General features: G+C 53.7%; 1 protein-coding gene across 5 annotated transcripts; it reads left to right on the top strand.

Annotated features, from left to right (window-relative positions):
• Nucleotides 1-342: 342 nt before the first annotated feature.
• On the top strand, nucleotides 343-22357 carry MLC1 (modulator of VRAC current 1). Of its 5 annotated transcripts, XM_058568808.1 has the most exons (11): nucleotides 343-522; nucleotides 2047-2136; nucleotides 3524-3577; nucleotides 4016-4117; nucleotides 9768-9866; nucleotides 10395-10466; nucleotides 11400-11516; nucleotides 14786-14842; nucleotides 15574-15696; nucleotides 19965-20117; nucleotides 22023-22357. In XM_058568808.1, the coding sequence occupies exons 1-11, from the start codon at nucleotides 343-345 to the stop codon at nucleotides 22095-22097; spliced, it is 1122 nt and encodes a 373-aa protein (XP_058424791.1). In that variant the 3' UTR covers nucleotides 22098-22357. The 5 variants fall into 5 exon arrangements, with proteins under 5 accessions (XP_058424791.1, XP_058424792.1, XP_058424794.1 ...); XM_058568809.1 differs by lacking the exon at nucleotides 14786-14842; XM_058568811.1 differs by lacking the exon at nucleotides 4016-4117.
• Nucleotides 22358-23061: the final 704 nt, after the last annotated feature.

The following is a 23061-nucleotide window of genomic DNA, read 5'->3' on the forward strand; positions in this document are numbered from 1 at the left end:
AAGCTGGAACACACTGGAAGAGCTGGATCAATGAGGCGCTTAAAGCCGCAGATCCCCCCAGGTGTTCAGGTCACTGAGAAAGTGATTGCATTCACTTGTAGAATTAAGTGCTTATTTTCTTCTTCCAATTTACAGCACTTAAGTATCGATGATATTTCTTTTATTGAAAACAACTTGAAAACAAGTGTTTATTGAAAACAACTTTTTAATTAGAGTTTTTTGAGAGTGATTGAAAATTAATGGTAATTTTATTACAAACAAACAAGTGACAGAAGAGGTGACTGCGGGCTCCCAGCACAGCCGTCAGGTGGGCGCTAACATCGTGTCTGGCCCCTGAGCGCCATGACGCGGGAGGAGCAGTGCAGGGAGGAACTTGGCTACGACCGGCTGCCCACCCTGGAGCGGGGAAGGCTGGACTCAGGGAGCTACACCCCGGACGCCAAGCCTAACGACCTGCAGCTGTCATCAAGGCTGCCCCCGTGCTTCAGTCACAAGACGTGGGTCTTCTCTGTGTTGATGGGGGTGAGTAGCTCCATGCCAGGACCACGGAGGCATCATCCCCACCCCCCACCCCCGTCCTCTATGCGGTGTCCCCGGCCCTGGGTGTTGTGGGAAAGAGCAGCTCCCGGTCACTCCTGTTTCTGGAGAGCCTCGTCGGCGCTGATGGGCTTATTTTGCTTGAGTTCTCTGAATTATTTTCCTGAATTCACGAATATCTATTGCACTAGTGCCGCTGGCCTCCAGGCTGTGGCTGCTCTGTGTCCCACCAGGGTTGGGACAGCACAGGGCCCGCGCTGATCATCTCCTGGGTCGTGCATCGTGCCAGGGCGGCCTCCAGGACCCTTGACAGCTGGGGGCTCTGGAGTCGCCCCGCAGAGATGGGGAGGAGGGCTGCGTTCTCAAGGCAGGCGTCTGGCAGAGGGAACCGTGGGATGGGCTCCCAAAGAGGGAGGCTGGGGCCAGGGAGAGGAGCAGGCCGAGGGGCTGGAGGGACAGGGCCAGCAGAGAGCTGGGGGGCAGGCCTGGGGGGACCAAACATTTGAGGGGACTTTCCTGGGGTCCCTGGAGTCCTGAGCATGCATGGTTGCCTGGGGATGGGCCATTGGATGTGACTTTCTGCGGGCAGGACCCCAGGGCTTCTCATGGCCCAGGCTGAGAACCGGGATCCTGGCCAAGACCTCATCCCTCCCCGAGCCCTGGCTTCCCGGGCTGCCCCCGCAGCACCCCCAGTGGTCCTGCCTGCCCTCCTCCCCAGCTGTGACCCCATCCCATGGAGACTGGAGCCTCTACCCTCCCTCCTGCTCCTGGGGGTGGCCAGTCAACCTCCTCTAGGTCCGGGGCCCTCGGCTCTGTGCAGCGCCCCCAGCAGCCTGCGGCCACAGTGCCCGATCCTGCCTGTCCCCTCCTTGCTTTGGTGTGCGCTGTGGTCTCTTCTGCCCCCTAGGCCCTCAGGCCCCAGGGCTCCCACCACAGCGGGGAGTGCACAGCCCCCTGCCTGGACCCAGGGTCCAAGTGACCTTTTAACATTGACCTCTTCTTCATGGCCTCACCCTCTGCTGTGAGTTTCCGTCTCCCGAGCCTTGCCTGAGGCCTGGGCGCCCCTTGCCACCAGGAAACCCTGGAGCCTGCAACCCCTGATTTGGCGGTCATTTTCCAGCTGTCCGCTGGGATCAGCTTCTACAGGGGGAGCAGGAGGGAGTTGTTTGCCAGGCTCTGTGCCTGGACCTGGGGATGGGGATCCTGGGGCCCCTGAAATTGCACATGTTGGGGTGAGAGAGTTATCTGGGGAGAGGTGCCATTTCTTGCTTTAAATTTTGACAGAACTCCCTTCTTCTCTCCCCCAAGTAAGTGTTGAGGCCCATAGTCTGACACTGGGACAAGGGTGGGCTGTGGCCATCCTTCTGGGAGGAGTCAGGTCTGGCGGGACCCAGGGGAGGATGTTGGCGTTGTCCAGACAGTGAAGTTGCAGTCAGAGGGTTAGGTGTTCCACTGTCTGATCTTCGGACACGACTGCGTTGTCACCTGGACTGTGCTGCTGTCCTGCAGAGCTGCCTGCTTGTGACCTCGGGGTTTTCGCTCTACCTGGGAAACGTGTTTCCTTCTGAAATGGATTACTTACGTTGTGCTGCAGGCTCGGTAAGCAGTGCCCCTCTTTCAGGACCAAAGTTCACGGTTGTGCCTTTGAGCTTTTGCTCTGAGATTTACCCGTTGCTGTCACTTGCTCCTCATTCATGTGATTTTAGCTTCAAATAGGATTTATTACTTTTGAAAATGATTGAGGAAGCGTGTCTGAGTCTCACCCCATAGACTTCTGGCAAGAAAGGGCCCTTTGATCTCTCACACCAGCTGCAGCTGTCCTGTAAGCTGGCAGCGAACCCGCCCTGTGGTCTGGGAGCTGCACTCCCCACCTTCTGGACTCATAGAGTGCCAAGGCCTGGAGCCACTGGTCCTCCCAGGAGAGGCAATGAGTGACCCAGCCAGCTGAGCACAGAGCCTGCCCCTGGGGTCTTGTGGGGGCCTCTCACCCGCCTGCTCTCCGGCTCCTGTCTCCTTCACTTTGCCCTCACCCCCACGTTGCCGGCCTCTGCTCCCTTAGGACAAAGTTCCTTGAGAGAACTTGACCCACCCCCTGCCCTTCTTTCCAGAAACTTCTAGGTGGCCTTTGTCCTCACCACTGGAGCAGCCCTTGTTGGGGGGCTCGCAGTGGCCTCTGACCTCTGACCCAGTTGGGTCTCAGGCAACGCCGACCTAGGCCAGATGTCCCAGCAAAATCCTCAGTAGAGCCTTTCATCCTCAGGTGACGTGCTGGGGAGCCAGGTCACGTGGTCCCACTGGCTCCTCCTCGGCCCTCGGTGGCCCAGCCCGTAGAGCCCCCCTCCAGCCACTGCCCTGCATCCTGTGGGCTCTACCCTCCCCGCCCCCCGGCTCGTGCTGCTCCTACTGCGAGCAGGGTCTGCAGGGGTTGGTTGTCCGCAGGAGCAACACCTGGCATGGCCCTTAAGGCCCGAGTTGGTCCGCCTCTGTTCACCTCCCCTCTGCCCTGACCCCCATGCTTGCCCTCTGCCTCGTCCCTGCTCTTGTGGGGGTTGCAATGGGGGACCTCCGACAAGAACCCCCAGGGGCCCTGGACCCTGAACATTTCTGCTTCCTTCATACACAGATGCTTTTCCCTTTTTGGGTCATTCTTAAGCTAAGACAAACCCTGATCTCGTGCAATAGGAGGTTACGTTCCGGCTTCCAAGTGCGTCCAGCTAGAATAGTTCTCGTTGTCGAACATCTTTCTCATTTCATCAGAAAAATGAAAACTTTTTCCAGCGTAAATTATTTTGAAATACCTGAGAACCTTTCATCATTGAGCAAAGCCCCTGCGTCCGGTGGACAGGCAGCACCTGTTTTGCTGATATGTCTTGGGTCCTTCTGGAAGCTTCAGCATTGCAGTGCATTATTTTCAGGACACAGTTGTGACTAGCAGGGGCGCTCAGGCGATGAGCCATCAGCTCACTGAGCTCTGGTGTCTTTTCAGTGCATTCCCTCTGCAATTGTGAGCTTTGCTGTTTCGAGGAAAACCATCAACTCGGTGAGTCAGCCTTCTGTCCCAGCTCTGTAGACGTGGGGGCCGCTGTGCAGTTCACGGGCTGTGGAAGAAACCCTGATGGAAGGATGCACTGGGGAGCAGGCTCAGGCCCTCTGCGGGGCTGACGGGACGTGTGTGCACGTGTGTGCATGTGTGCGCGTGTACGTGTGCGCACACACGTGCACACACACGTGCAGGGATGGCACATGCTTCCACCACCCACAGCAGCTCTGTGCTCCCCACTGTGGGGCCTCCCGTGTCCTCCCACCCTCTGCCCCCACGAGGTGGTGGAGGCTTGAGCTCACAGGGCACCCATCCAGCTAATTCTTACGTGTCCCAATCTTTGGGATTTTTTCATTAATGAACTGGAATTTGGTTTAATGTTACCTTTATTCTTTAGTTATGTGAAGGAGAATAAACCCCTCCTGTCTTGTTTTCCAGATTCCCAACTTTCAGATATTGTTTGTTTCCACGTTTGCTGTCACCACGACGTGTTTAATCTGGTTTGGATGCAAACTTGTCCTGAACCCATCAGCAATAGACGTGAGTCACGGGGAAGTGAGGCGGGTCCCCCATGCTGTCCTGTTTTCTCTGGGACGTGTCTTCCTGCTGACGCGGGTGCCAGGCTGCTGGCCCACCGAGGCTCTGCCCACCATGTGGGCACGTGGTTGGTGTCAGTGAGCACGGTCTGTTGGGCTGGAAATGTGCAGTCATTACAGTAAATGTGTACCACAGCTCTGGAGTTTGGCAAATTTTGAGAATTATATTTATGCTTCTGAAGAAAAGGATTGTCTTTATTTAACTTTTTCATTGATTCCAGCAGACAGATTTATTGATAATATTTTTAATATCTCTTTCACAATAGTTCTTAAAAATTAACAGTGACATAATAATGTATTTCATCAAATCTGTGATGCTGTTGATCATAAGCACACTTACTTTATGTACCACTAAGAAAAACAGAAGAGCCTTGTCATTTAAATTATGATGCCCAAAGAGAACTCACAGGAAACAAGGACCTGATCAGAGACACCTCAAAAAAATCTGCTTTGTGAGACGTTGAACGCACTTTGCTTAAGATCAGGAAAGGGTTGAGGCGGCCCCAAGGAAGTCTTAGCCAGGCTTACAAGGCACCAACAGTGAACAGACACGGGCAGATCTGAGAGGAACAGCATCCTGCCACTGTCTGAAGGTGGGATGGTTTCCACTCACCTGACATCAGAATTTCTAAGTGTGTGGAGTAAGGTTGCTGGATGTGAAAATCAGTGTAAAACACTTGTTTGTGCCAGCAACAGAAAGTTGTTAGAATGTAATTTAAATATAGATATCATTTTATGGAAATAAACATACAAAGTTCCTGAGAATAAATGTAACACAGGGTCTGCAAAGCTGTTTTGTGGAAATTCGTGAAGCCTCACTGAGAACGACAGTCAGGAAATCTGCCCAGTGGAGGTGGGAGCGCCTCTCCAGTGGGTCCAGAGTAGGTGGGCCTACGGGCAGGACCCGGCAGGTTTAGGGAGTGACCGAGGAAGGGCCAGGGCAGGGAGCCCCTTGAAGAACAGGTTGGGGGCTCACCCCCCCCAACCAGGAGTTATCATACAGGGGAGCCACCTCTGGATCAGGTTGGCCCGAGCGTGGGTGCAGACCCGGGAGAAACTGTGCACGTGTGACCAGGAAGTGTGGGTCCCAGCAGCACTCTTTGTCGTCGGAAAAACCCCAAACCAAAGCAGATCATCCAGGGTCCGTTCCCTGGGACGGTGCCTCCAACGTACACAGAATGGATAAATAAATTGTGAAAGATCATGACACCATATGCTGCACAGCTTTCTACCAAAGGGTGACCCGTGGGCCAGCGGTGTCGCCTCAGCTGCAGCTCGTACCTGAGAACCTCCGCCCTACCCAGGCCACTGTGCCAGAATCCGCAGTTACCCAGTCCTCACATGGCTCCTGCCACATCGAAGGTGAGCCACGCTGCACTGTTTGCTGCATTGAGGACGCAGGGCCCTGACACCTGAACCCTACAGAAGAACCTCAGGCCCCTCACGTTGGGACACTAGTGTCAAGAACAGAAGACACACACACACGTACCATGAAGTGGGAGGCAGCACCCAGGAAAGGCCCATGTGAGCGGATGGGAGGTGGGCTACCCCCTACCCGTCCTACCTGCTCAGCCCGGGAGTGGGATCCTCCCAGGCTCTGCACTGGGGGCGCTGTCCCCTGTTGGGAGGCCTTTAGGGGGTACCGCGTTCTCACTTCCCCTTGGCGGTAGAGCTCCTCTGTTTTCTGTGTTTCCACCCGTGCTTGTGGATCTGCCTGTCCCACTGAGGCTGCACCACTTGCACCACTAACGCTGCTCGGGGCCTACGGTGGGCCCTGCCGTCTCCCCAGCATCCTTCAGGGATGGATCTGGACTGATCGTCTCCCGGGCTCCACTGCCACAAATGGTGCCGACGTGGACACGTTTCTTTGGGACACGTTTCATGAATTGTACCCGGATTTAATTTGACAGAGAACACAGTTCGGTGCACGCCCTCGCTACCAGCTTGAGGCTTTGGGTCCCATAGCCTCCCCTGGCGTTATCGACTTGCTACCGTTTACCGGTCAGATGACTGTGGTGTGGCTACTTGTTCTTTTAGCTTACATTCTCTGATCACTGACACTTCCGAGCACCTCTTCTGCTCTTTCCTTCCTGGGCCTCCTTCCTGGTCACCTGCCTGGCCACGTCCTCGGCTTGGCTGTAAACCAGGTTGTCTTTTGCTGGTTGAGTTGCAGGACTGGGTTCCTATCTCTGCGGCTGCTCGTGGTTTGTCTGTGACAAGGCAACACCGCGCTGTGGGGCAACTGCGCGTAGTGCATCCTGATGTCTTGTGGGGGGCGCCCGCTCCACTCTGCTCTCCCCCAGAGTTCACCTCTCTTACTTCAGGTATATTTTAGGACAAGTTCATTGAGCTCCCCAAAAAATGCAGCTGGACCTTCATTATGATTATTGTAAGTTTATAGATTAATTTTGTGACTTGACATCTTTATGATGTTGTCATCCTCTCTGGGAGCATAGGCTGTCCTTCCATTTCTTCAGATCATCTTGCAAGTCCTTTCTCAGGCCATCAATGTTTTGTGTATTCTTGGCTAAGTGATCCCTAGGTAATTTACAGATTTTGTTGCTACTAAGAATGGTGTCTTATTTTTTAAATTATATATTCAGATTGATTTTTGTTAGTGCAGAGAGAGGCTACTGATTTAAATTTTTTCTTTATTTCGAAATATTTTGAGATTCAAAAGAATTTGCACAAATAGCATGGAGAGTGTCTGTGTATCCCTCATCCCGCAGCCCCCAGTGACGGCGTCTTACATGGTCAGAGTAGTTGTCAAAAACAGGAAATTGGCGCTGGTACTACCCATCAACTCAGGTACATACCTTATTCAGATGTATCGGTTTTTAGAAATGGATTTTTATAAGTTGATTTTGTGCCTGGAAACTTTGCTGAACTCTCTTATTCTCATAGGTTTTCTGTGGGTCATGTTGGTTTTTCTATAGGTGACCATGTCCTCTGCAAATAATGACAGTTTAAGTGTTCCCCTCTCAGTCTTCACCTCTGACTTCTTTTTCTTTCTTTATGGCTATGGCCGGGATCTTCAGCAAATGTGGCAAACGGGCGATGTGAGCATCTCTGTCTTCCTCCTGATTTTATATGGATTGTATATCAAGAGTCCCTGTTAGATTGTTGTGTATCTTTCACCAGTTAAAGTGTTTTCTTCAAGTCCTGGTTTGCTGAGTTTTTCATTTTAAAACTATAAAGATGTGTTGAACTTTAATAGTTGTTTTGTTTTTGCATATATTGAGATGATCTTTCCTCATTTAGTTTATTAAATTGATAGATTTTTGTGGTGCTGAGGCTTTCTTTTCTGGGATAAACCTTACCTGATCACAGTGGTATTATTTTCAATATTCTGATGGGCTGACTAGCTGGTATTGTGCTTAGGGTTTCTGCACCAGGGTTCCTGAGTTAATTAGACCCGTATTTCCTTCCGGTTTTGGAATCAAGGTTATACTGGCCTCATGAAATGAACTAGGCAGCTCTTTTCTCTTTTCTGTGTTTAGGAATAACCTGATATGATAAGAATGCACTGTTTCTTGGAAGTTTGGTCAAACTCACCTGTAATATCATCTCCATCTGGGGCTGGGGTGAGGGGAGATCTTCATGGTTAGTATTAAAGTTTTCTGTTTCTTTTTGTGTCAAGTTTTGGCTTTTATATTTTTATCAAAAATGTATCCATAACATCCAGGTATTTAAAATTATTAGCATATAGTTGTTCATAATATTGCTCACTATTTTTAACTCATGCCAGATATTTCTCCTTTTCATTCTAAAATTTAGTTTTATTTTCAGTGTATCTGTCTTATTAAGATGTTCAAGGGCCAGCTTGTGCTTGAACCTCCTTCAGTTTTGGGGTTGTCATTCTCCGCTTTATTGGTTTCTGTTATTTTCTTCGTCCTTGTGTCTTTGGGGTCACCTTTGGTCTCTGTGTGACTTTATGAGCTGGAGGCCCAGTTACTCGACCTCAGCCCCCCCATGTCCTGATAGGTGTGTCTGGCTGCATAGTTCCCTCTTTGCGCTGTGCTAGTGTGTCCTGGATCTGACACGTGGCGTTTTCATTGGGTTTGCAGATTTCCCCTTGCCCCTCCGGACCCTATTCCCACCCACTGCCTCCCGTCTGTGTCTAGGAGGTGGCTGTGTGGGCTGGTCCACTGGGTGCCTCGCCCTCTGGCCTCCATGGGGTTCAGCCTGAGGGAGATACAGATGGGACATTCCAGAGAGGTTGGGGTATTAGTTCCCCTGGCCCTGAGCCCTCTGGGATGTGGTTGGACAGGGGCTGGTCCTCTGCTGAGGCCACAGCCCCGCTCGCAGGCCTCCTGCAGCTGCCCATATGGGCTCTGTGACCACTCCCTCCCCACTCTGGCCGCTGTGGATGCCATGTCCCTTGTAAGTGTCCCTTCACCCCACCCAGACTTTTGTGAGTCACCCTCTCATTAAACTTTCTCCACTCCTTCCTCTTGGGTCTCCATCTGCTTCTTCCCAGGACCCTGAGGAAACGGAAACGTGGGATTATTTTTAAAAGTCATCCATTTATTATTGAGTTCTAATATTATTATGTTATGGGCAGAATGCACAATCTATAGTGTACTGATTCTTTGGAATTTACCGAGGCTTGTTTTGTGGCCTAATGGATGGTCAGTTTTTGTTAATGTTCCACAAATGCTATAAAAGAATGAACATTTTGTTTTATTTTGCATGTAGGGTTCTGTAGATCAAACTTATTAATTGCATTTGCTTTTAAATGTGAGTATTATTATTATTCAGGTTTAGTGAGGCCAACAGATCAGGAGACGACTGCCATTGAAAGGACAGTTTGTGACTCACAGTTCCCAGGAGGGGGCATACCATGCCTGGGGGAGCACACGGGGAAGCACCAGGCTGGTCAGGGGGCAGAGGGGAGGGGAATGTGGGCAGGAGCCTCTCCTGTGGATTGCGCAGGAAAGAATGGGTGGGGCAGGGTGAGCAGGCTTAGGACTGGCTCCTTTGACCATTTCAGGGCTCCGGGCACCTGACCCTGGGTGCTGAGGGCAGGTGAGGGGACCCCGGTGCAGGAGCCCCACAGAGGAGGGAGTGGGTGGGGCTCTGGGCCGGCTGGTTTGTACCTCATACAGTTAGATGGACTTTTTCAGCGTACAGCTCTATGACTGTTGACACGGGTACAGATTCACGTAACTGCTGGCACGTCGGAACACGAAATAGTTCCATTGCCCCACAGCCCCGGTGTCTTCAGTTTGGGACAGTTACACATAGAGCTGCTAGAAACGTGCACAGATTTTGGTGTGAATGTAAGTTTTCATCTCGTTAGAGTAGATACCCAGGAGGGGCAAACCACCAAGGAACGTTTAGATCAGGGTCAGCAGACTGCAGCCCAAGGGCCAAATGCAGCCCTCAAGCTAAGGATGGTTCAAACAAACAAACAAACAAACAGAAAAAGGACACGCATAAGTCAGGGCGGTGTGTGGGACACGCCTGGCGCCTTGGACAGAAGTTGCCCAGAGCTCTGCAAAGGCCTCTAAGCCTGTCCGTGGACTTGTCCACGTTCACTGGATAAAAGTGGGGAAAGTGGTTTCACAGACACGTGTGCTCTCCTTTGGCAGATAAATTTCAATCTGATTCTGCTCCTTCTGCTGGAGCTTTTGATGGCGGCCACGGTGATCATCTCCGCCCGGTCCAGCGAGGCGCTCTGCAAGCAGAAGGTAGGTCCCGCTCTGTGCCACGCAGTGGACACAGCAGACGCCGCTGCACACTGGCTGGCTCACGCCCCTGCAGGCAGGGCAGGCGCCCAGGACACTTGCCCGCCCGGGTGGGTCAGGCTGCTGAAGGGCATCCAGGCAGCCCCAGCTCTGTGGGTCCTGTGGAGGCTGATGGCCTGTCCCGGGAAGGCAGAGATGAAGACGCAGCACCCTCTGTCCCACCAGTGTGATTCTGATCAAGCTGCCTCCCCACCGGAGAATCACACGGAGAGACCAAGTCTGCTAAAAATACCCCCAGTAAACTGGGATTGCAGCAATTAAACACGTTTTCTTGTGCAAGGAAAATGTCTGTGTCTGAACTTCTGCTCTCAAGCCTGAAGATGCACTAGCAACTTCCAGACGCTCGTATTTCGGAACATCACTCGAGCGACACAGCCAGCCTGCGCGGAGGGGCTGGACGGTGCGCGTGCCCACCCAGCAGCATATTCAAAGTCACTGTGTCGCATTGTTGCTTGTGACATTTTTTTTTAGGGTTCCATCTCAGATAGTGCCAACATTCTGTATGACGTGACATTTCCTGCTCGGGTCCTGAAATCCTATTCAGTAAGAAAATCTTTCCTTCTCCTTCTCCTTCTTATTTTATTTTGTTTGGGGGAGGTACATGGTATGTTTGGTATAGGCGTACGTGCTAACACGCACTGTCCTGACTGACACCTGCTGTCCCCGAGGAACTCTTCCTCTCGTCCCCTTTCGCTTTCAAAAGTATCCTGGTTTGGAGGATACATTATATGGCCATCTTCTCTTGTTAACTGCGTTTAAGTCTTTTACACCTTTTCCAATTTTTTTTTTTAGTCTACTTGTTCTATTACTGAAAGGTCTGTGGAAAACCTCTCACTCTGAGTGTGAGATTTCTCTTTGTAGATTTTTGGAGCCCGTTTTTAGTTACATACAAGTTTAGAATTGCTTCCCGGTGAATTTCCTTCTTTTTTGCATCATCACGTGGCAACTTTCTATCTTTAGTAATGATACATTTAGCCATAAAATCTGTATGGATTGGTTTAATTTAAGTACATTGATTATCTTTTGGTTAATATTTGCCCCGTGTACCTTTCTCCCTATTACTTTCGACTTTTCTTGTGCTTACATTTTGGTATGTGTCAATAAACGTCATATAACTGTATTTTATGTTTTATCTCATCCGTCGGTCTCTCTGTCCTTTGAATTACTGATCACTGTTTCCTGACACATTTGTGTTTATTTTTGCCGTCATTGGTTTCTATTTTCTACGTGTTTTCACGCCCTACCTGCCTTCCTTTGAACTGGCGGGAGCTCCTTCCTTCCTTTTCCCACTGATTTTGGGTTGGAGCCGGTGCATTTGTCGGTATTCCGTTGGAGGGTACCCACAACGTTTCGACACAGGCGCGTCACTTACCCTCCCACCCTGCCTGCCACGTTCACTGACACCTTCGGGGTGGGGACTCTGGGGAGCCCATGCCACCTCCCCAGGTGAAACGGCTCCGCCATCTACCCCTCCAGGTCATCGAGGTGATTGCCGGTGTCTCCGCCGTCCTGGGAGGGGTCATCGCCCTGAACGTGGATGACACCGTCTCAGGCCCACATCACTCGGTGACCTTCTTTTGGATCTTAGTGGCTGTGAGTACATCCTGGGTGGCCCTCGTCCGTTGTGGCTGGCCAGGCCTCGTGGTTACCTGCCGCAGCCCTGGGCTACTCTCATCAAGCCGGTCGTGGCCGGTCTTTGAGCTCAATTTTGGTGGATTTCGGGCAAGAAAGCAGCTGGGAGCGAAGAAGGTGGGAGAGTGAGCGCTGGTGGGTGGGGTGGAGGAATTTGGGAATTAAGGATTAAGTGAGTCAGTGGGTTAACTACTATATATTAACTGCTATTGTTATTTTATATTTTTGGTATTTTCTCCTGAAAAATACTTATTTTTATTATTTTATATAATTTTATAATATATAGCATTTACATTGTTTTATAATATAATGTATTTTATAAGATGTGATATGTTTATATCATTTTCCATTAAAAGCTACTACAGTAAACAGGTAGTACAGCATCTAGGTCAGGTAAGTACTTAATACACAGTTTCTGTGTTACATATGGTCCTTTCATCATTTTATAAGTGATTCTAAATTTATAATTAATTACTTACATAATTTAATGTTGTTTAATGTTTAACTGGAAAGCAGCCTGTGGAACGCACGGCCCTGAGACCACAGCCCGGCACCTCCCGGTCTGGTCTGTGGCCTCGGCTGGGTTGGGGCTCCTCGTGTCTGTCCCTCGTGGGACAGTTTAGATTGACCCCTGCACCCCCGAAAATCCACAGGTCATGTGACACACCGAGAAACCATGTCCACCTACGCTTGTGCTTCTGGATGTTGTCACCACACGGCCACTGAGCAGTGTCACTGTGTCACGTGGTGATGCCCGCAGGAGGGGCCTGGTTTGTCTACACCGTGTCCAGCTGTGCTCCTGTCACCTTGCAGGAGTGAACGGGATGCAGTAGGCATCCTCGGCCTCGTCCATGTGCTCCTCTTCCTGCAGCTGCTGCAAGGGCACAGGCTTAGCCCTGATCACTTGCCTTTTAACCACACGTTCAGCCGTGAGAAGGCCGAGGGACTGATTCTGGGCTGGAGCAGTCCACGGTGGATGCTGGGACTGGACTCCTGCTGTGTTCTGGGGGTCCCAGCCATGCCCTGGGGTGCCCATGTCAGAACTCACTGAGCCCCGGACCCGATGGCTCGAGGGGCCCTCCGAGGACAACAGTCCAGGGAGAGAGCGGCAGGGCAGGGCGTGGGGTGGAGCCACTCACCTGTGCATGGCCGAGTGTGACTGACAGAGGAGGAGGCACATCTGCGTGTCCAGCCTTGGCGGTGACACAGAAGCACCTGGAACAACGTCCTCGGTTATTGAGGACGGAGACCAAACGCTGCCTGAAAGTTGCTAACGAAAGACACTCGTCCCACAGCAGCGACCTCGGTGTTTCCTGCATGTCTGCACAACCATCTCCCCCAGACCCTCCTCCTCCCGGGCCCCTCTCTCAGCAGAGGCCCCTCCATCCCTTCCGGCCAGCCACCGGCCTCTTCCTCTCCCTCACGCCCCATGCCACACCTGACCAAGTGCTACCCTGTCCTCCTGGCCATCCCTAAATCCACCCACCACTCCCACAGCTGGGAGGAGGGGGAAGGATGCAGGTGGGGTTTTCCTTGGTGGGGAGTGAGCCAGCTCCACCTGCCCCCATCTGGGTCAGTGGCCAGTGGGAGAGGCCAAGGGCATGGACAGGGAGCCAGGCAGGGGTCCAGGGCTCGGGGGCCTGGCTGAGAGCCTGTCCCTGCAGCCTTCCCACCCCCATGGCCCAGTTTCCTGCCTCTCCAGGGCAGGGGGCTGGAGCAGCCACGCTGGATTGAACAAACACACTTGTGCCCTCCCCTTGGCTCGTTGGAACCACTCCAGTCGCTTCCTCACTGGCTGCTCCACATCCACCACCCCCTCCTCTGCCCCTGCTCCTGCTTGTAACCAGAAAGCCCTGCTGGAAACACCAGCCTCAGGAGAGGCCCCTGCATTGACATATCAGCCTCCGCACACCACCTCAGAGGGAGCCGACTCCTGGCCCAGGCCCACTCACCTCTGCAGCCACCTCCATACCTTCTCCCGGCCACATACTCTGCCCTTGTGCAGGCTCCACTGCTCCTCCCACCCCAGGGCCCTTGCACGTGCTGCTCTCTACACCGTCCTTGGTCTGCTTCTCTCTTCAGTCCTCCCCCTGCTGCCCAGAATCTCACTGCCCTGAGCCTACCTCTGTCCCACTCACCTTCTCTCCAGAGCTGCTAACGAATGCAGACGCCTCCCAGTGTCCAGGGGTCTGAGACCCCTTCCCACCTCCGGGAGGAGTCTGCTGCTGCCCAGGGCGTGGCATTTCCTTTTCCTTTGTGGGTGTGTGGACAGGTGACGAGAGCTTGGACTCACTGGGGTCACAGGCTTAGCGGGCTGTGCCAGGCTGGGCAGCCGAGGGTGCTGGGCGCCTGGAGCCTGGAGGGTGAGGGAGGGTGAGGGAGGGTGGGCACAGCACCCAGACATTTCGAAGAGGACTCATCTTCTCACCATGCTCCCTCTGCCCAAATTGTGTGGAACTAAATCAAGCTCCTTATAATAAGTGGAAAAAGGCATTTATTGATTACGAAGGGGCAGGGGTGCCAGTCACCAAAGACCCCACTTAACCCAGTGGTCAGTCAGCGTGGTGGGTGGGGCGCCTCCCGGTGTCCTGGGAGGCACGTGTCTCCTGGGTCTGATCACGAGGAAACACCAGACCAACCCACACTGAGGCCAGTCTGCAGCCAGCTGGTGCTCACTCCAGAAATGAGAGGGTCAGGGCCATCTCCCCATCAAGGAGACCAGCAAACACGACAATGAAACGCGAAGCGTGATGGCTGATGGGACCCTGAACCAGGAACAGGAAACACCACGACCAGGACATTGTCAGGACAAACTGGAGGACACGGATTCTAGGCTGGATATTGCGGTTGAATCTGTGTTAAGTTTCCCCAGCATGGGACTGAACTGACATGGCACGGGAGAACGCCCTCGTCTCAGCACACGCACAGTGTTTGGGGCGGGCGTCCCGCTATCCCAGAGAGCAGGTGTGCCGACATGTCTACAATCGGTGACCGGCTCTTGCAGCTTCTTTTCAGAGTTGAGTTGAGTTGCAGTCGAGGAACAGAGAGTATACGAGCCTCGGAGAGGCCGCCCTGCTTCCTTCCCACTGCCTGTCCCAGCCCGGCCCCACACCCAGCAGGCTGCCCGCTCCCTTGGGAGGAGGATGGCTCCCATCAAGACGGGAGAGCGTGTTGGGAATTGGACTCTGGAACTGTCACCTCTGAAGCTTTTCTTTTTTCTTTTTTCTTAGTGTTTTCCAAGTGCCATTGCGAGCCATGTGACAGCGGAGTGTCCCAGCAAGTGTCTGGTAGGTGATGCCCCGTCCCCGGGAACCAGGGACCCACTGAGCGGTGCCAGCGCCGGTGCCCTGCGTGTGACGAGGCGCCCACAATGGCGGGCACCGGGCTGCAGGGCTGCCAGGCTGGGCAGGGGCGGGCTGAGCATCCAGGGGTCGGGGGAGGCCTGAGGAGGCCTTGCGACTTCCCAGGGCTGGACTGTCTGTGGAAACAGACAGAAACGAGCATGCTTGGTGTGCAAGTCAGGAGAAATTCCTGTGACTCAGCAAAGCAGGGAGGAGGAGCCGCAGCCTCTGGCTGCACCCTGGGTCTTGTCAGGTGGTAGCTGTTTGATAGCGACCATCACTAGATTAGGCCCAAATGCCCTGCGGCATGAGTGTCCACACTTGTGTGATGCACGGCCAGAGACTTCGGGCTGTGTGGCCTCTGAGACCATCTAGGCCATACTCTGCGATGTGGGGAGAAGGTTAAAACAACAGATTTTAGGACAGCGGGAGGAGGCCATTGATTCCTAAGTGTTATTTTTTCAACATGGAGTGGAGAATTGTGCATAAAGTGAGAAAACTCACGTGACACAGTGGTGTGCTTTGAATTAATGAGCAAACTGAGCTGCATGCTGAACCCAGACACACACATTCACACACTCACCTCGGGGTGGGTGGTGAGCAGCATCCTCTGTCCACGGGGTGGCTCCTGGAGCCCGTGGGCCGGCTGCAATGTGCGCCTCTCTGCTCTCCGTCAGGTGGAGGTGCTGATCGCCATCTGCAGCCTCGCGTCCCCGCTGCTGTTCACAGCCTCCGGATATCTGTCGTCCAGCATAATGAGAACCATGGAGATCTTTAAGGAGTACCCACCGGCCATCAGGGTGTGTGCTGTTCCACTTTACTGTAAAGCTTTGCAGAGACATGGGGCTGATGTGCCATTCGCGCTCATCTGAGGGGAGGCGCCAGGACGGGTGCCCCCCTGGCCCGAGCTGCTTTGCACATGGTCCGACCTGCGTGGAGCTGGTTCTGCGCACAGTGTGAGGCTTTTCTGGTGGACACTCAGGTGTCAGGGCACCGTTCTCGGATGCCCCTTTGTCCCCCTGGCCTGCAGGGCCAGCTCTGCTCCCAGCCCCGTTCCGTTCGGGCTGCGTCTGTTTTTCCAGCTTTGGGCCGTTCTGCCCAGTCTCCCTGTAGCCCTGGCGCTCACCCAGACACCCCTTCCTCACAGGTACCCTGGCTTCTCTTGCCCTCTCCTCTTCCATTCACGTTTTAGGATCCATCGTTTGTCAAGTTTCATGAGAGACCCTTTTGGAATTTCTATTGAAAATCCATAGGTTTATGGATCAATTTGGGGGGAATTGAGAGCCTTTCTGGGTGTGCACGTGCCTCTAACCAGGACTTCCCTAGAGCCTTCTGCTGACATGTCACCTTCTCCCCGCACGCTCAGGCATACCTTGCTGGGTGATTTTTTAGACACCTTGCGTTGTTTCTAGTACCAATGGTATGTTCCCCCAAATGTTTATAATGAGAAATTTCAAATAGAGAAGTTAGAATAGTCTGGTAACCCCCGAGATTTTCCAGTGGTGTGGGCATTGCTCTTACACCCGTGTGTTTACACTGACGGGAGGCAGAGTGCACACACGCACAGCGTTGTTCGGAAGTGCCTGAAAGCAAGTGGAACTGTTTGACCACATGACCACCTTTAAATACTTCGGCATTTCTAAGAGTAAGGACAGTCTCCTACACACCCACAGTCCCACTGTCACACCTAAGATGGCTAAAATTGCCCCATGTACCTCATTCAGTTTCCAGGGATCATCCCAAGAGCGTGCTTCGTGGGCTGAAGTTTTCAGAGCAGGACCCAGCCGAGGTCACACTTGCACTTTGGCCTCTTTTGGTTCAGGACTCACCTTTCCCCGTGACGCTAACTTTTAGGCCAGTTGTCTGGGAGATGGTCCCACCTGTGGATCTATTTCCTGTGGCGTCTTCGAGAGTGAGTTCAGCAGCACGTGGTGTCACGTTCTGCCTAGTTCGGTGGTGGCTGCCAGAGTGCCCCCCGGGAGGCATGCGCTTCCTCTGGGGTAGGCCGGGCACCAGTGTAGATGCCCCTGTCACCTGTGGGTTGGCACTGATGGCTGGTCCTTGCCTGAGTTGTTTTCACACCGAGGAGTCAACAGGGTGGTCCTGGGCCTCACTCCCGCTTCCTGTGCGAGCTGGCACGCTGTGTGACAACAGTGCTCCTGTCCCTTGGAGCACCACGAGGGACTCACGGGTTGTCATGATTTGCTGCAGCTGTTGTTCTCTGACGCTCAAGTTGACCCGGGTGTGGCCGGAGGGAGCACACTCCAGCTCCGTGCCCCTGTACAACCCCGTCAGCCTCTCCTTGCAGACACCCCGTCCTGCCCCTGCCCCGGCCGCACCCTGGGCCCCTCGGAGGGGACGGCACATGGGAATCCAGATCTGGGGGCTCCGTGTGTTCACTCCTTCTGGGATGTCATTGCTTCTAAGCCCTTTCAGTGGACAGAACCGAGAAATATATATATATGTGTGTATATATATATATACACTCAAAAATCCTGAATTTATGTTGGTATTTCCAATTCAGATTTCACATTTCAGGGGTTTTTTCCTTAACTTCCATTATTTTATATCTGCATCCTTTTCTCTTACTCCAAAAATCTTGTTTCCTGATAATATTGAATATAGTTACTACTTTACCTTACAAGACACACAGAACTTTCACAGTTACGAGACCAGGATCACTGACAGTGGCACACCACTGAGTGAGCTGACCGCTCCCATATCCCCCTCAGGAGGCCAGTCACCCGCCAAGTGAACAGTCCCCTCTGCGTGGCCGTGCTGTTGATCTGACACACAGTCAAGTTTAACGGTTTCTGTTCACATTCAGTTTCAGGGTTTGATGCTTTTTTCCTTTCTAATAGCATTTTTGAATGCATAAAACTTTCACATGGTTCAAAAGTCAAACCGTCCCACTGCATTCTCAGAGGAGGTGTGGCCGTCCCCAGCCCCCGCTACTCTCACGGGCGCTGTGCGTGTTTTCCTTGTCCTTGCTTTCTTACAGAACAGCTCCCACACTCTAGTCACCGCTCTGTGTCTTGCTTTTTTCTTTTTTAGACTTGATAGTCTGTCCTGGCGTTCCCTCAGGACCCAGAGGGATCGGGGCTCTCTGTGTCCTTTCATCGCACACGCACACGCAGACGTGGCCCAGCCGCCTGACCCGGCCCCGGTGATGGCAGTGGGGTCACTCCCAGCCGTCCGCTGTGGGAACGGCTCCTCTTGGTTTGAGTCTGTGCGTCTCTAGGACAATTAGCTGGGAGAGGGCAGAGGCTTCTGTGGTTTTGTCAGATCTCCACAAATTCCTCTCAGGGGCCCCTTTTCCTGTTTCTCCACGGCCCTCACGCAGGGTTGTCACCCTGAGTCTCGTAACACAGGTGCGTGTGTAATGCACATGTCTCTGAACACGAGTGGTGGTGATGAGCTTCTACTCTGCCAGACGGCGTTTGGGTGTCTTCTCCAGGAAACCCTGGGGGTGTCTTCTGCCCATTTTCTGGGGAGCTTTGGGAACTCTGCTAACATTAGGAAGACCAGTCCGCTCTCTGTACAGAAAATGCAAATAGTGGGCTCAGCTTGGCAGTTGTTCCTTTTGCTTATCGTGATTTTTGTCATGTGGAAGTATTTTTGTTTTTATGTAAATATATCAATATTTTCCTTTATTCCTTCTGGATTTAAGTCATAATTAGAAAGGCTGGTACTTGTGTTTCCAGCTGGAGTTTATCCTGGAGCTTGGCATAAGGAATGGACCCAGTTTGATCTTTTCTCAGATGGCTCTTCAGTGGTTCAAACACCATTTATTAAAAGCCCATCTTCTCCTCAGTCATTTGAGACACTGCCTTTACCACGTGCTGAGCTCTGTCTGGGTGTGGGTCTCTTTCTGCCTTAGCCTTCTCCTCCACCAGCCAGTCGTGTGCCATGTGCCCTGTTCTGATTACGGAAGCTCCACGGCAGGCTTCACCAGCTGATGGGCAGATGCTCAGCGACTCAGGCTCTGCCCTGCAGGGGTGGGTACCTGGCCTATGATGCTTGTTTGTTTTCCTCTGTGAATTTTAGAGTCAACCTGCCTGGTGCCAGACAGCACGATGTTGCTATTTTTATTATTGGACTCACTGTTAAAGTTAATATAACTTGAGGAGAGTTGTTATTCTGTTTCTTTTTTTTTTTTTGACAGTGATATTGTATGGGTGTTGGGTTCTTTTTTTGTGTTAACATTTAGTTGCTTTGTATTTTGGAGGCTGGAAGGCCATCGGTGCAGGGTGGGGAGGGGCGGGGTGTTTTGGGGGTGTCTCTGCAGCCCGCTGTCTCTGCAGCCCGCTGGGTCCATTTCCTCCGGCCCAACAGGACTCTTTGCTTGCCCGAGACACCTCCTCCTGCCCCCCCATTGCTCCGTCTGGTCCGGGGCACTCCTCAGCCCCCTCCTTCCAGCAGCCTCCAGCCTGACCTGAGACCAATCCATTGACGGCGCCTGTGTCCTGGGACCCCGGGATCTGGTCCCTCTTCCTCCTCTGGCTCAGGGCCCTCCAGGGCAGAATCTGCCAATCTCGAGAGCGTATTTCCTGCTTACACATAACCGGTCACTTCCGTCCCATACAGGCACCCTTGGTGTGACCACGAGGGGTTTTATGGGCTCCCTTGTTGACCTATGTGGTTGCTGGGGGGCGTGGGAAACTTGACCGTAAGCGGCCAGGACTATCCACAGGGCTTGGCCGCCTGTGGGTCGTTTTTGTGCCTGTTAAACCCAGGCCAGCAGAACTTCTAGCAGAACTGATTTCCTCATTCTCATTCACTGGGACAGAATGATCACTGCTTGGGTTAGTGAAATAATAGGACACAGTGGGGCTGGAAGGGCCCAGGAGTGAACGTACCTGAAACTGTTAGACACGGACTTGCTCAAGGGCTTGAATTCTACACTCTGGAAGCTGGATGCCAACGGGCCACGGGCACAGGGAAGCTGTTTGCATTGTCTCCTTGGCTGGAGCAGGGCCTCTCCCACGCAGCGGGGTCCCAGGCGGCCGAGAACCAGGATGGGGGAGGTGGGGCTGGCGCTGCTCACGCACCTTGTTTCTGCCGCCAGCAATCCTACGACGTGCTCCTGCTGCTCCTGATGCTGGAGCTGCTGCTGCAGGCGAGCCTCAACACAGGCACCGTCATCCAGTGCGTGAGCTTCAAGGTGGGTACATCCTGGGACACCACGCAGACCAGCCAGCAAGAGCGCCCAGCAGGGGAGGTGAGTGGCCTCCGAGGCGGTGACCTCCCTGTCTGGTGGGACGGCCCACCAGGGCCCCGTGCAAAGTGACAACCCACTCTTGCTGACTTCTTTCAAGACCTGTTGTGTCACTTTGTTGTTTTTTTTTTTTTTTTGTGAGGAAGATCAGCCCTGAGCTAACATCCATGCTAATCCTCCTCTTTTTGCTGAGGAAGACCGGCTCTAAGCTAACATCTATTGCCAATCCTCCTCCTTTTTTTCCCTAAAGCCCCAGTAGATAGTTGTATGTCATAGTTACACATCCTTCTAGTTGCTGTACGTGGGACGCGGCCTCAGCACGGCCGGAGAAGCGGTGCGTCGGTGCGCGCCCGGGATCCGAACCTGGGCCGCCAGTAGCGGAGCACACGCACTTAACCGCTAAGCCACGGGGCTGGCCCTCACTTTGTATTTTTTAAAACACCACGGAAAAATCTTGAAGAAGTAAAATATGTAATACGTTTTTTTAAGCCAGCTAGGCAAACACAAATTCATTCCTGAAAAAACATTATGGACTGAACGCTTTCAGTTTTACTCTTAAAAGTGTAGAAGAGAACTTTGCAAGGATCCGAACGGGTCACAGAGGTCCCTTTCCTGGCCCCTCTTGGGGACGTGGCTCTGCTGGGAAGGGGGCACCCACCAGGCTCCCTACAGATGTGGCATCAATGACCTCTGGCCAGCAGGCTCTAGGAGGGGTTACACTAGCCCCTCTGCCAGGCTCAAGGCCGCCTGGACAGTACTCTGCTCAGGTCCTGCCTCTCGTCCCACCACAGCTAAAAGGCTGGGGGGGTCAGCGTCTCCTTCAGGTGCACAATGCCCCGTGTACCTGAGAGGCTGCTGCAGGGCCCTCCAGGGCCGCCCGCGGTGGATTGGACACTCCTCCGCCCCTTACGGTCTCACATCCTGCCCTCCTGCGCTCTGCATGACACCTGCTCGCATCCTGGAACACGCCTGGCGCTGCTGGCCGCTGCCAGGGCTGCTCCCCGCTCTTCCTGGGGGACACACTCTCGCCACCAGGCCCCTTCCTAGTGACCCTGCCATTCCCCGTGCTTCCTAGTGCTGTTCCCTTCATTGTTCTTCTCAGACGGTGTCGTTTTCACCTGTTGTGGTCTGTCTCCGGCGGGATGGCTTTGTCCCGGCCCACGTGAAATCACCCGGTTCTGTGTAGGGATATCAGGTGTGGAATCAGGTGCATGAGTCCCCCTACCGGGCTCCAGGACTGCTGGGTCCAGGGGCTGAGGGGGCAGGCCCAGCAGCTTCCTCGAGCGCCCTCCTTCCCCGGTCAGGTCCCCGACCAACTACTGCCTTCATACCTTCCAGGCCAGGTCAGACCCTTCTCTGTGGGGCGTCCGTCCCCTGCCCTAAGGAAGGGCTTGGAGGTCCTCACCCACCCCTACCCATTTATCCCCGCACTGTGGTGTCTGTCATTCCCACAGTTGGTGACTATTTATCTATTGAGCACCTATTATATGCAGACGCTTGCTCTGCCGGTGCTGGGATGCAGCCCCACCTGCAGAGAGCCAGTGGGAAGAGTAGGTGGGGGTTCCACCCAAGCCCCCGCCTCCTCGGCTGTGAGGCCAACACCCACCAATGGCAGCCCCGCCCGCCCCCCCCCCCCCAGCCCACGTCCTGTTCCTGCGGAGGACTGAGGACAGAGGATGGAGGACAGGCGCAGACGAGGTGTGGAACGTGGGCAGAGGCCCCCGCACCTGTGAGAGCCTGAAGGAGCAGAGGCCCCCTTCTCTCCTCCGTCTCTCCTCCCCGAGGTCTGGGCCTTCTCTCCCTTCTTTCACAGCTGAGAAAAGCTCTCAGATTAACAGAGCCTCCCTCCCTGCCCTCCTGCGCATGGCTGGCCAGGGAGAAGTAACACTTTGCCTGTCTTGGTCGCAGGTGGCCAGAAGCCCCCTGAAGGAGTTTGACAAGGAGAAAGCCTGGAGAGCCGTCGTGGTGCAAATGGCCCAGTGACGTGGGAGGGGAGCCCGAGGAGCAGGCCGGCCTGGCCCCAGTGCTGAGCTGCAGAAGTATCCCCGAGCCCCTCCTTTCTAACTTGCCTTCCCCTTGTGAGGGTGGGCGGGCTGTAGGTGGTTTTCACTTGTTACCTAGTTTAATTTTGAAATGGGCAAATGTTGACCATTTGTGCTTGTCGGTCGGTCAGTTCAGTGCTCCCAAGGCGGCCTGACTGCATGAGCCCAGGCCCCCAGGTGCGGAAGGGGCTCAGGGTAGAGCTGGACTGTCCAGGCACTGCTGTTCAGGCAAACCACAGGTCTCTGGGTTTCCTGTCCACTCTATGGCCGGCTGCCTGTATCTGCGCCTCCCCCATCTCACCCCCATCTCATCTGCCCTGCTCACTTTTTTGAGCACCTACTGTGTGCAGCCAGTATACACCCTGTGCTCAGCCCCGTGTGGATCTCACTCATTTTAGCGTTTCTCTTCCGAGACATGCTCAGATGAGGGAGTCCAGCCTGCCGAGCGTCGTTTCCTTGACAAGCAGCCCCCACACCCAACACACTGCTCTGCCCCCATCAATCCACTGTCCCACAGCTGTCCTCTCTTCTTACTTAAGCCCAGTTATTCCAGAAGGACCCCATCTGCTCAGTGGCGCTGGTCCCTGTCCGCGTGCCCTGCATGGCATGTGGAGACCCAGCTCAGCAGCGGCTCAGTCTGCATGTGTCCCGAGGTTCCCAGCTCCTGAGCCCGTTGTCAACACCCACACTGAAATGGACCCCTGTCCACTGTGACAGCTCAGTGTTCTTTGGCTGGGGCTGCATCTTAGGCTTTGAAAACCAACTGGGCCATATCGCAGTGTCTCCATGGCCTTGGGACCCGGGCAAGGCTGGGCCCTCCCTCCTGCTGCATTGGCTCTGCTCCCACTCCCATTACCTCGCTCAGAAGGCATGAATCCTCACGGCCCCGGGGCCTTTCCCAGCCC

The sequence above is a fragment of the Diceros bicornis genome, chromosome 25 (assembly GCF_020826845.1).
Source record: "Diceros bicornis minor isolate mBicDic1 chromosome 25, mDicBic1.mat.cur, whole genome shotgun sequence".
NCBI lineage: Eukaryota > Metazoa > Chordata > Mammalia > Perissodactyla > Rhinocerotidae > Diceros > Diceros bicornis.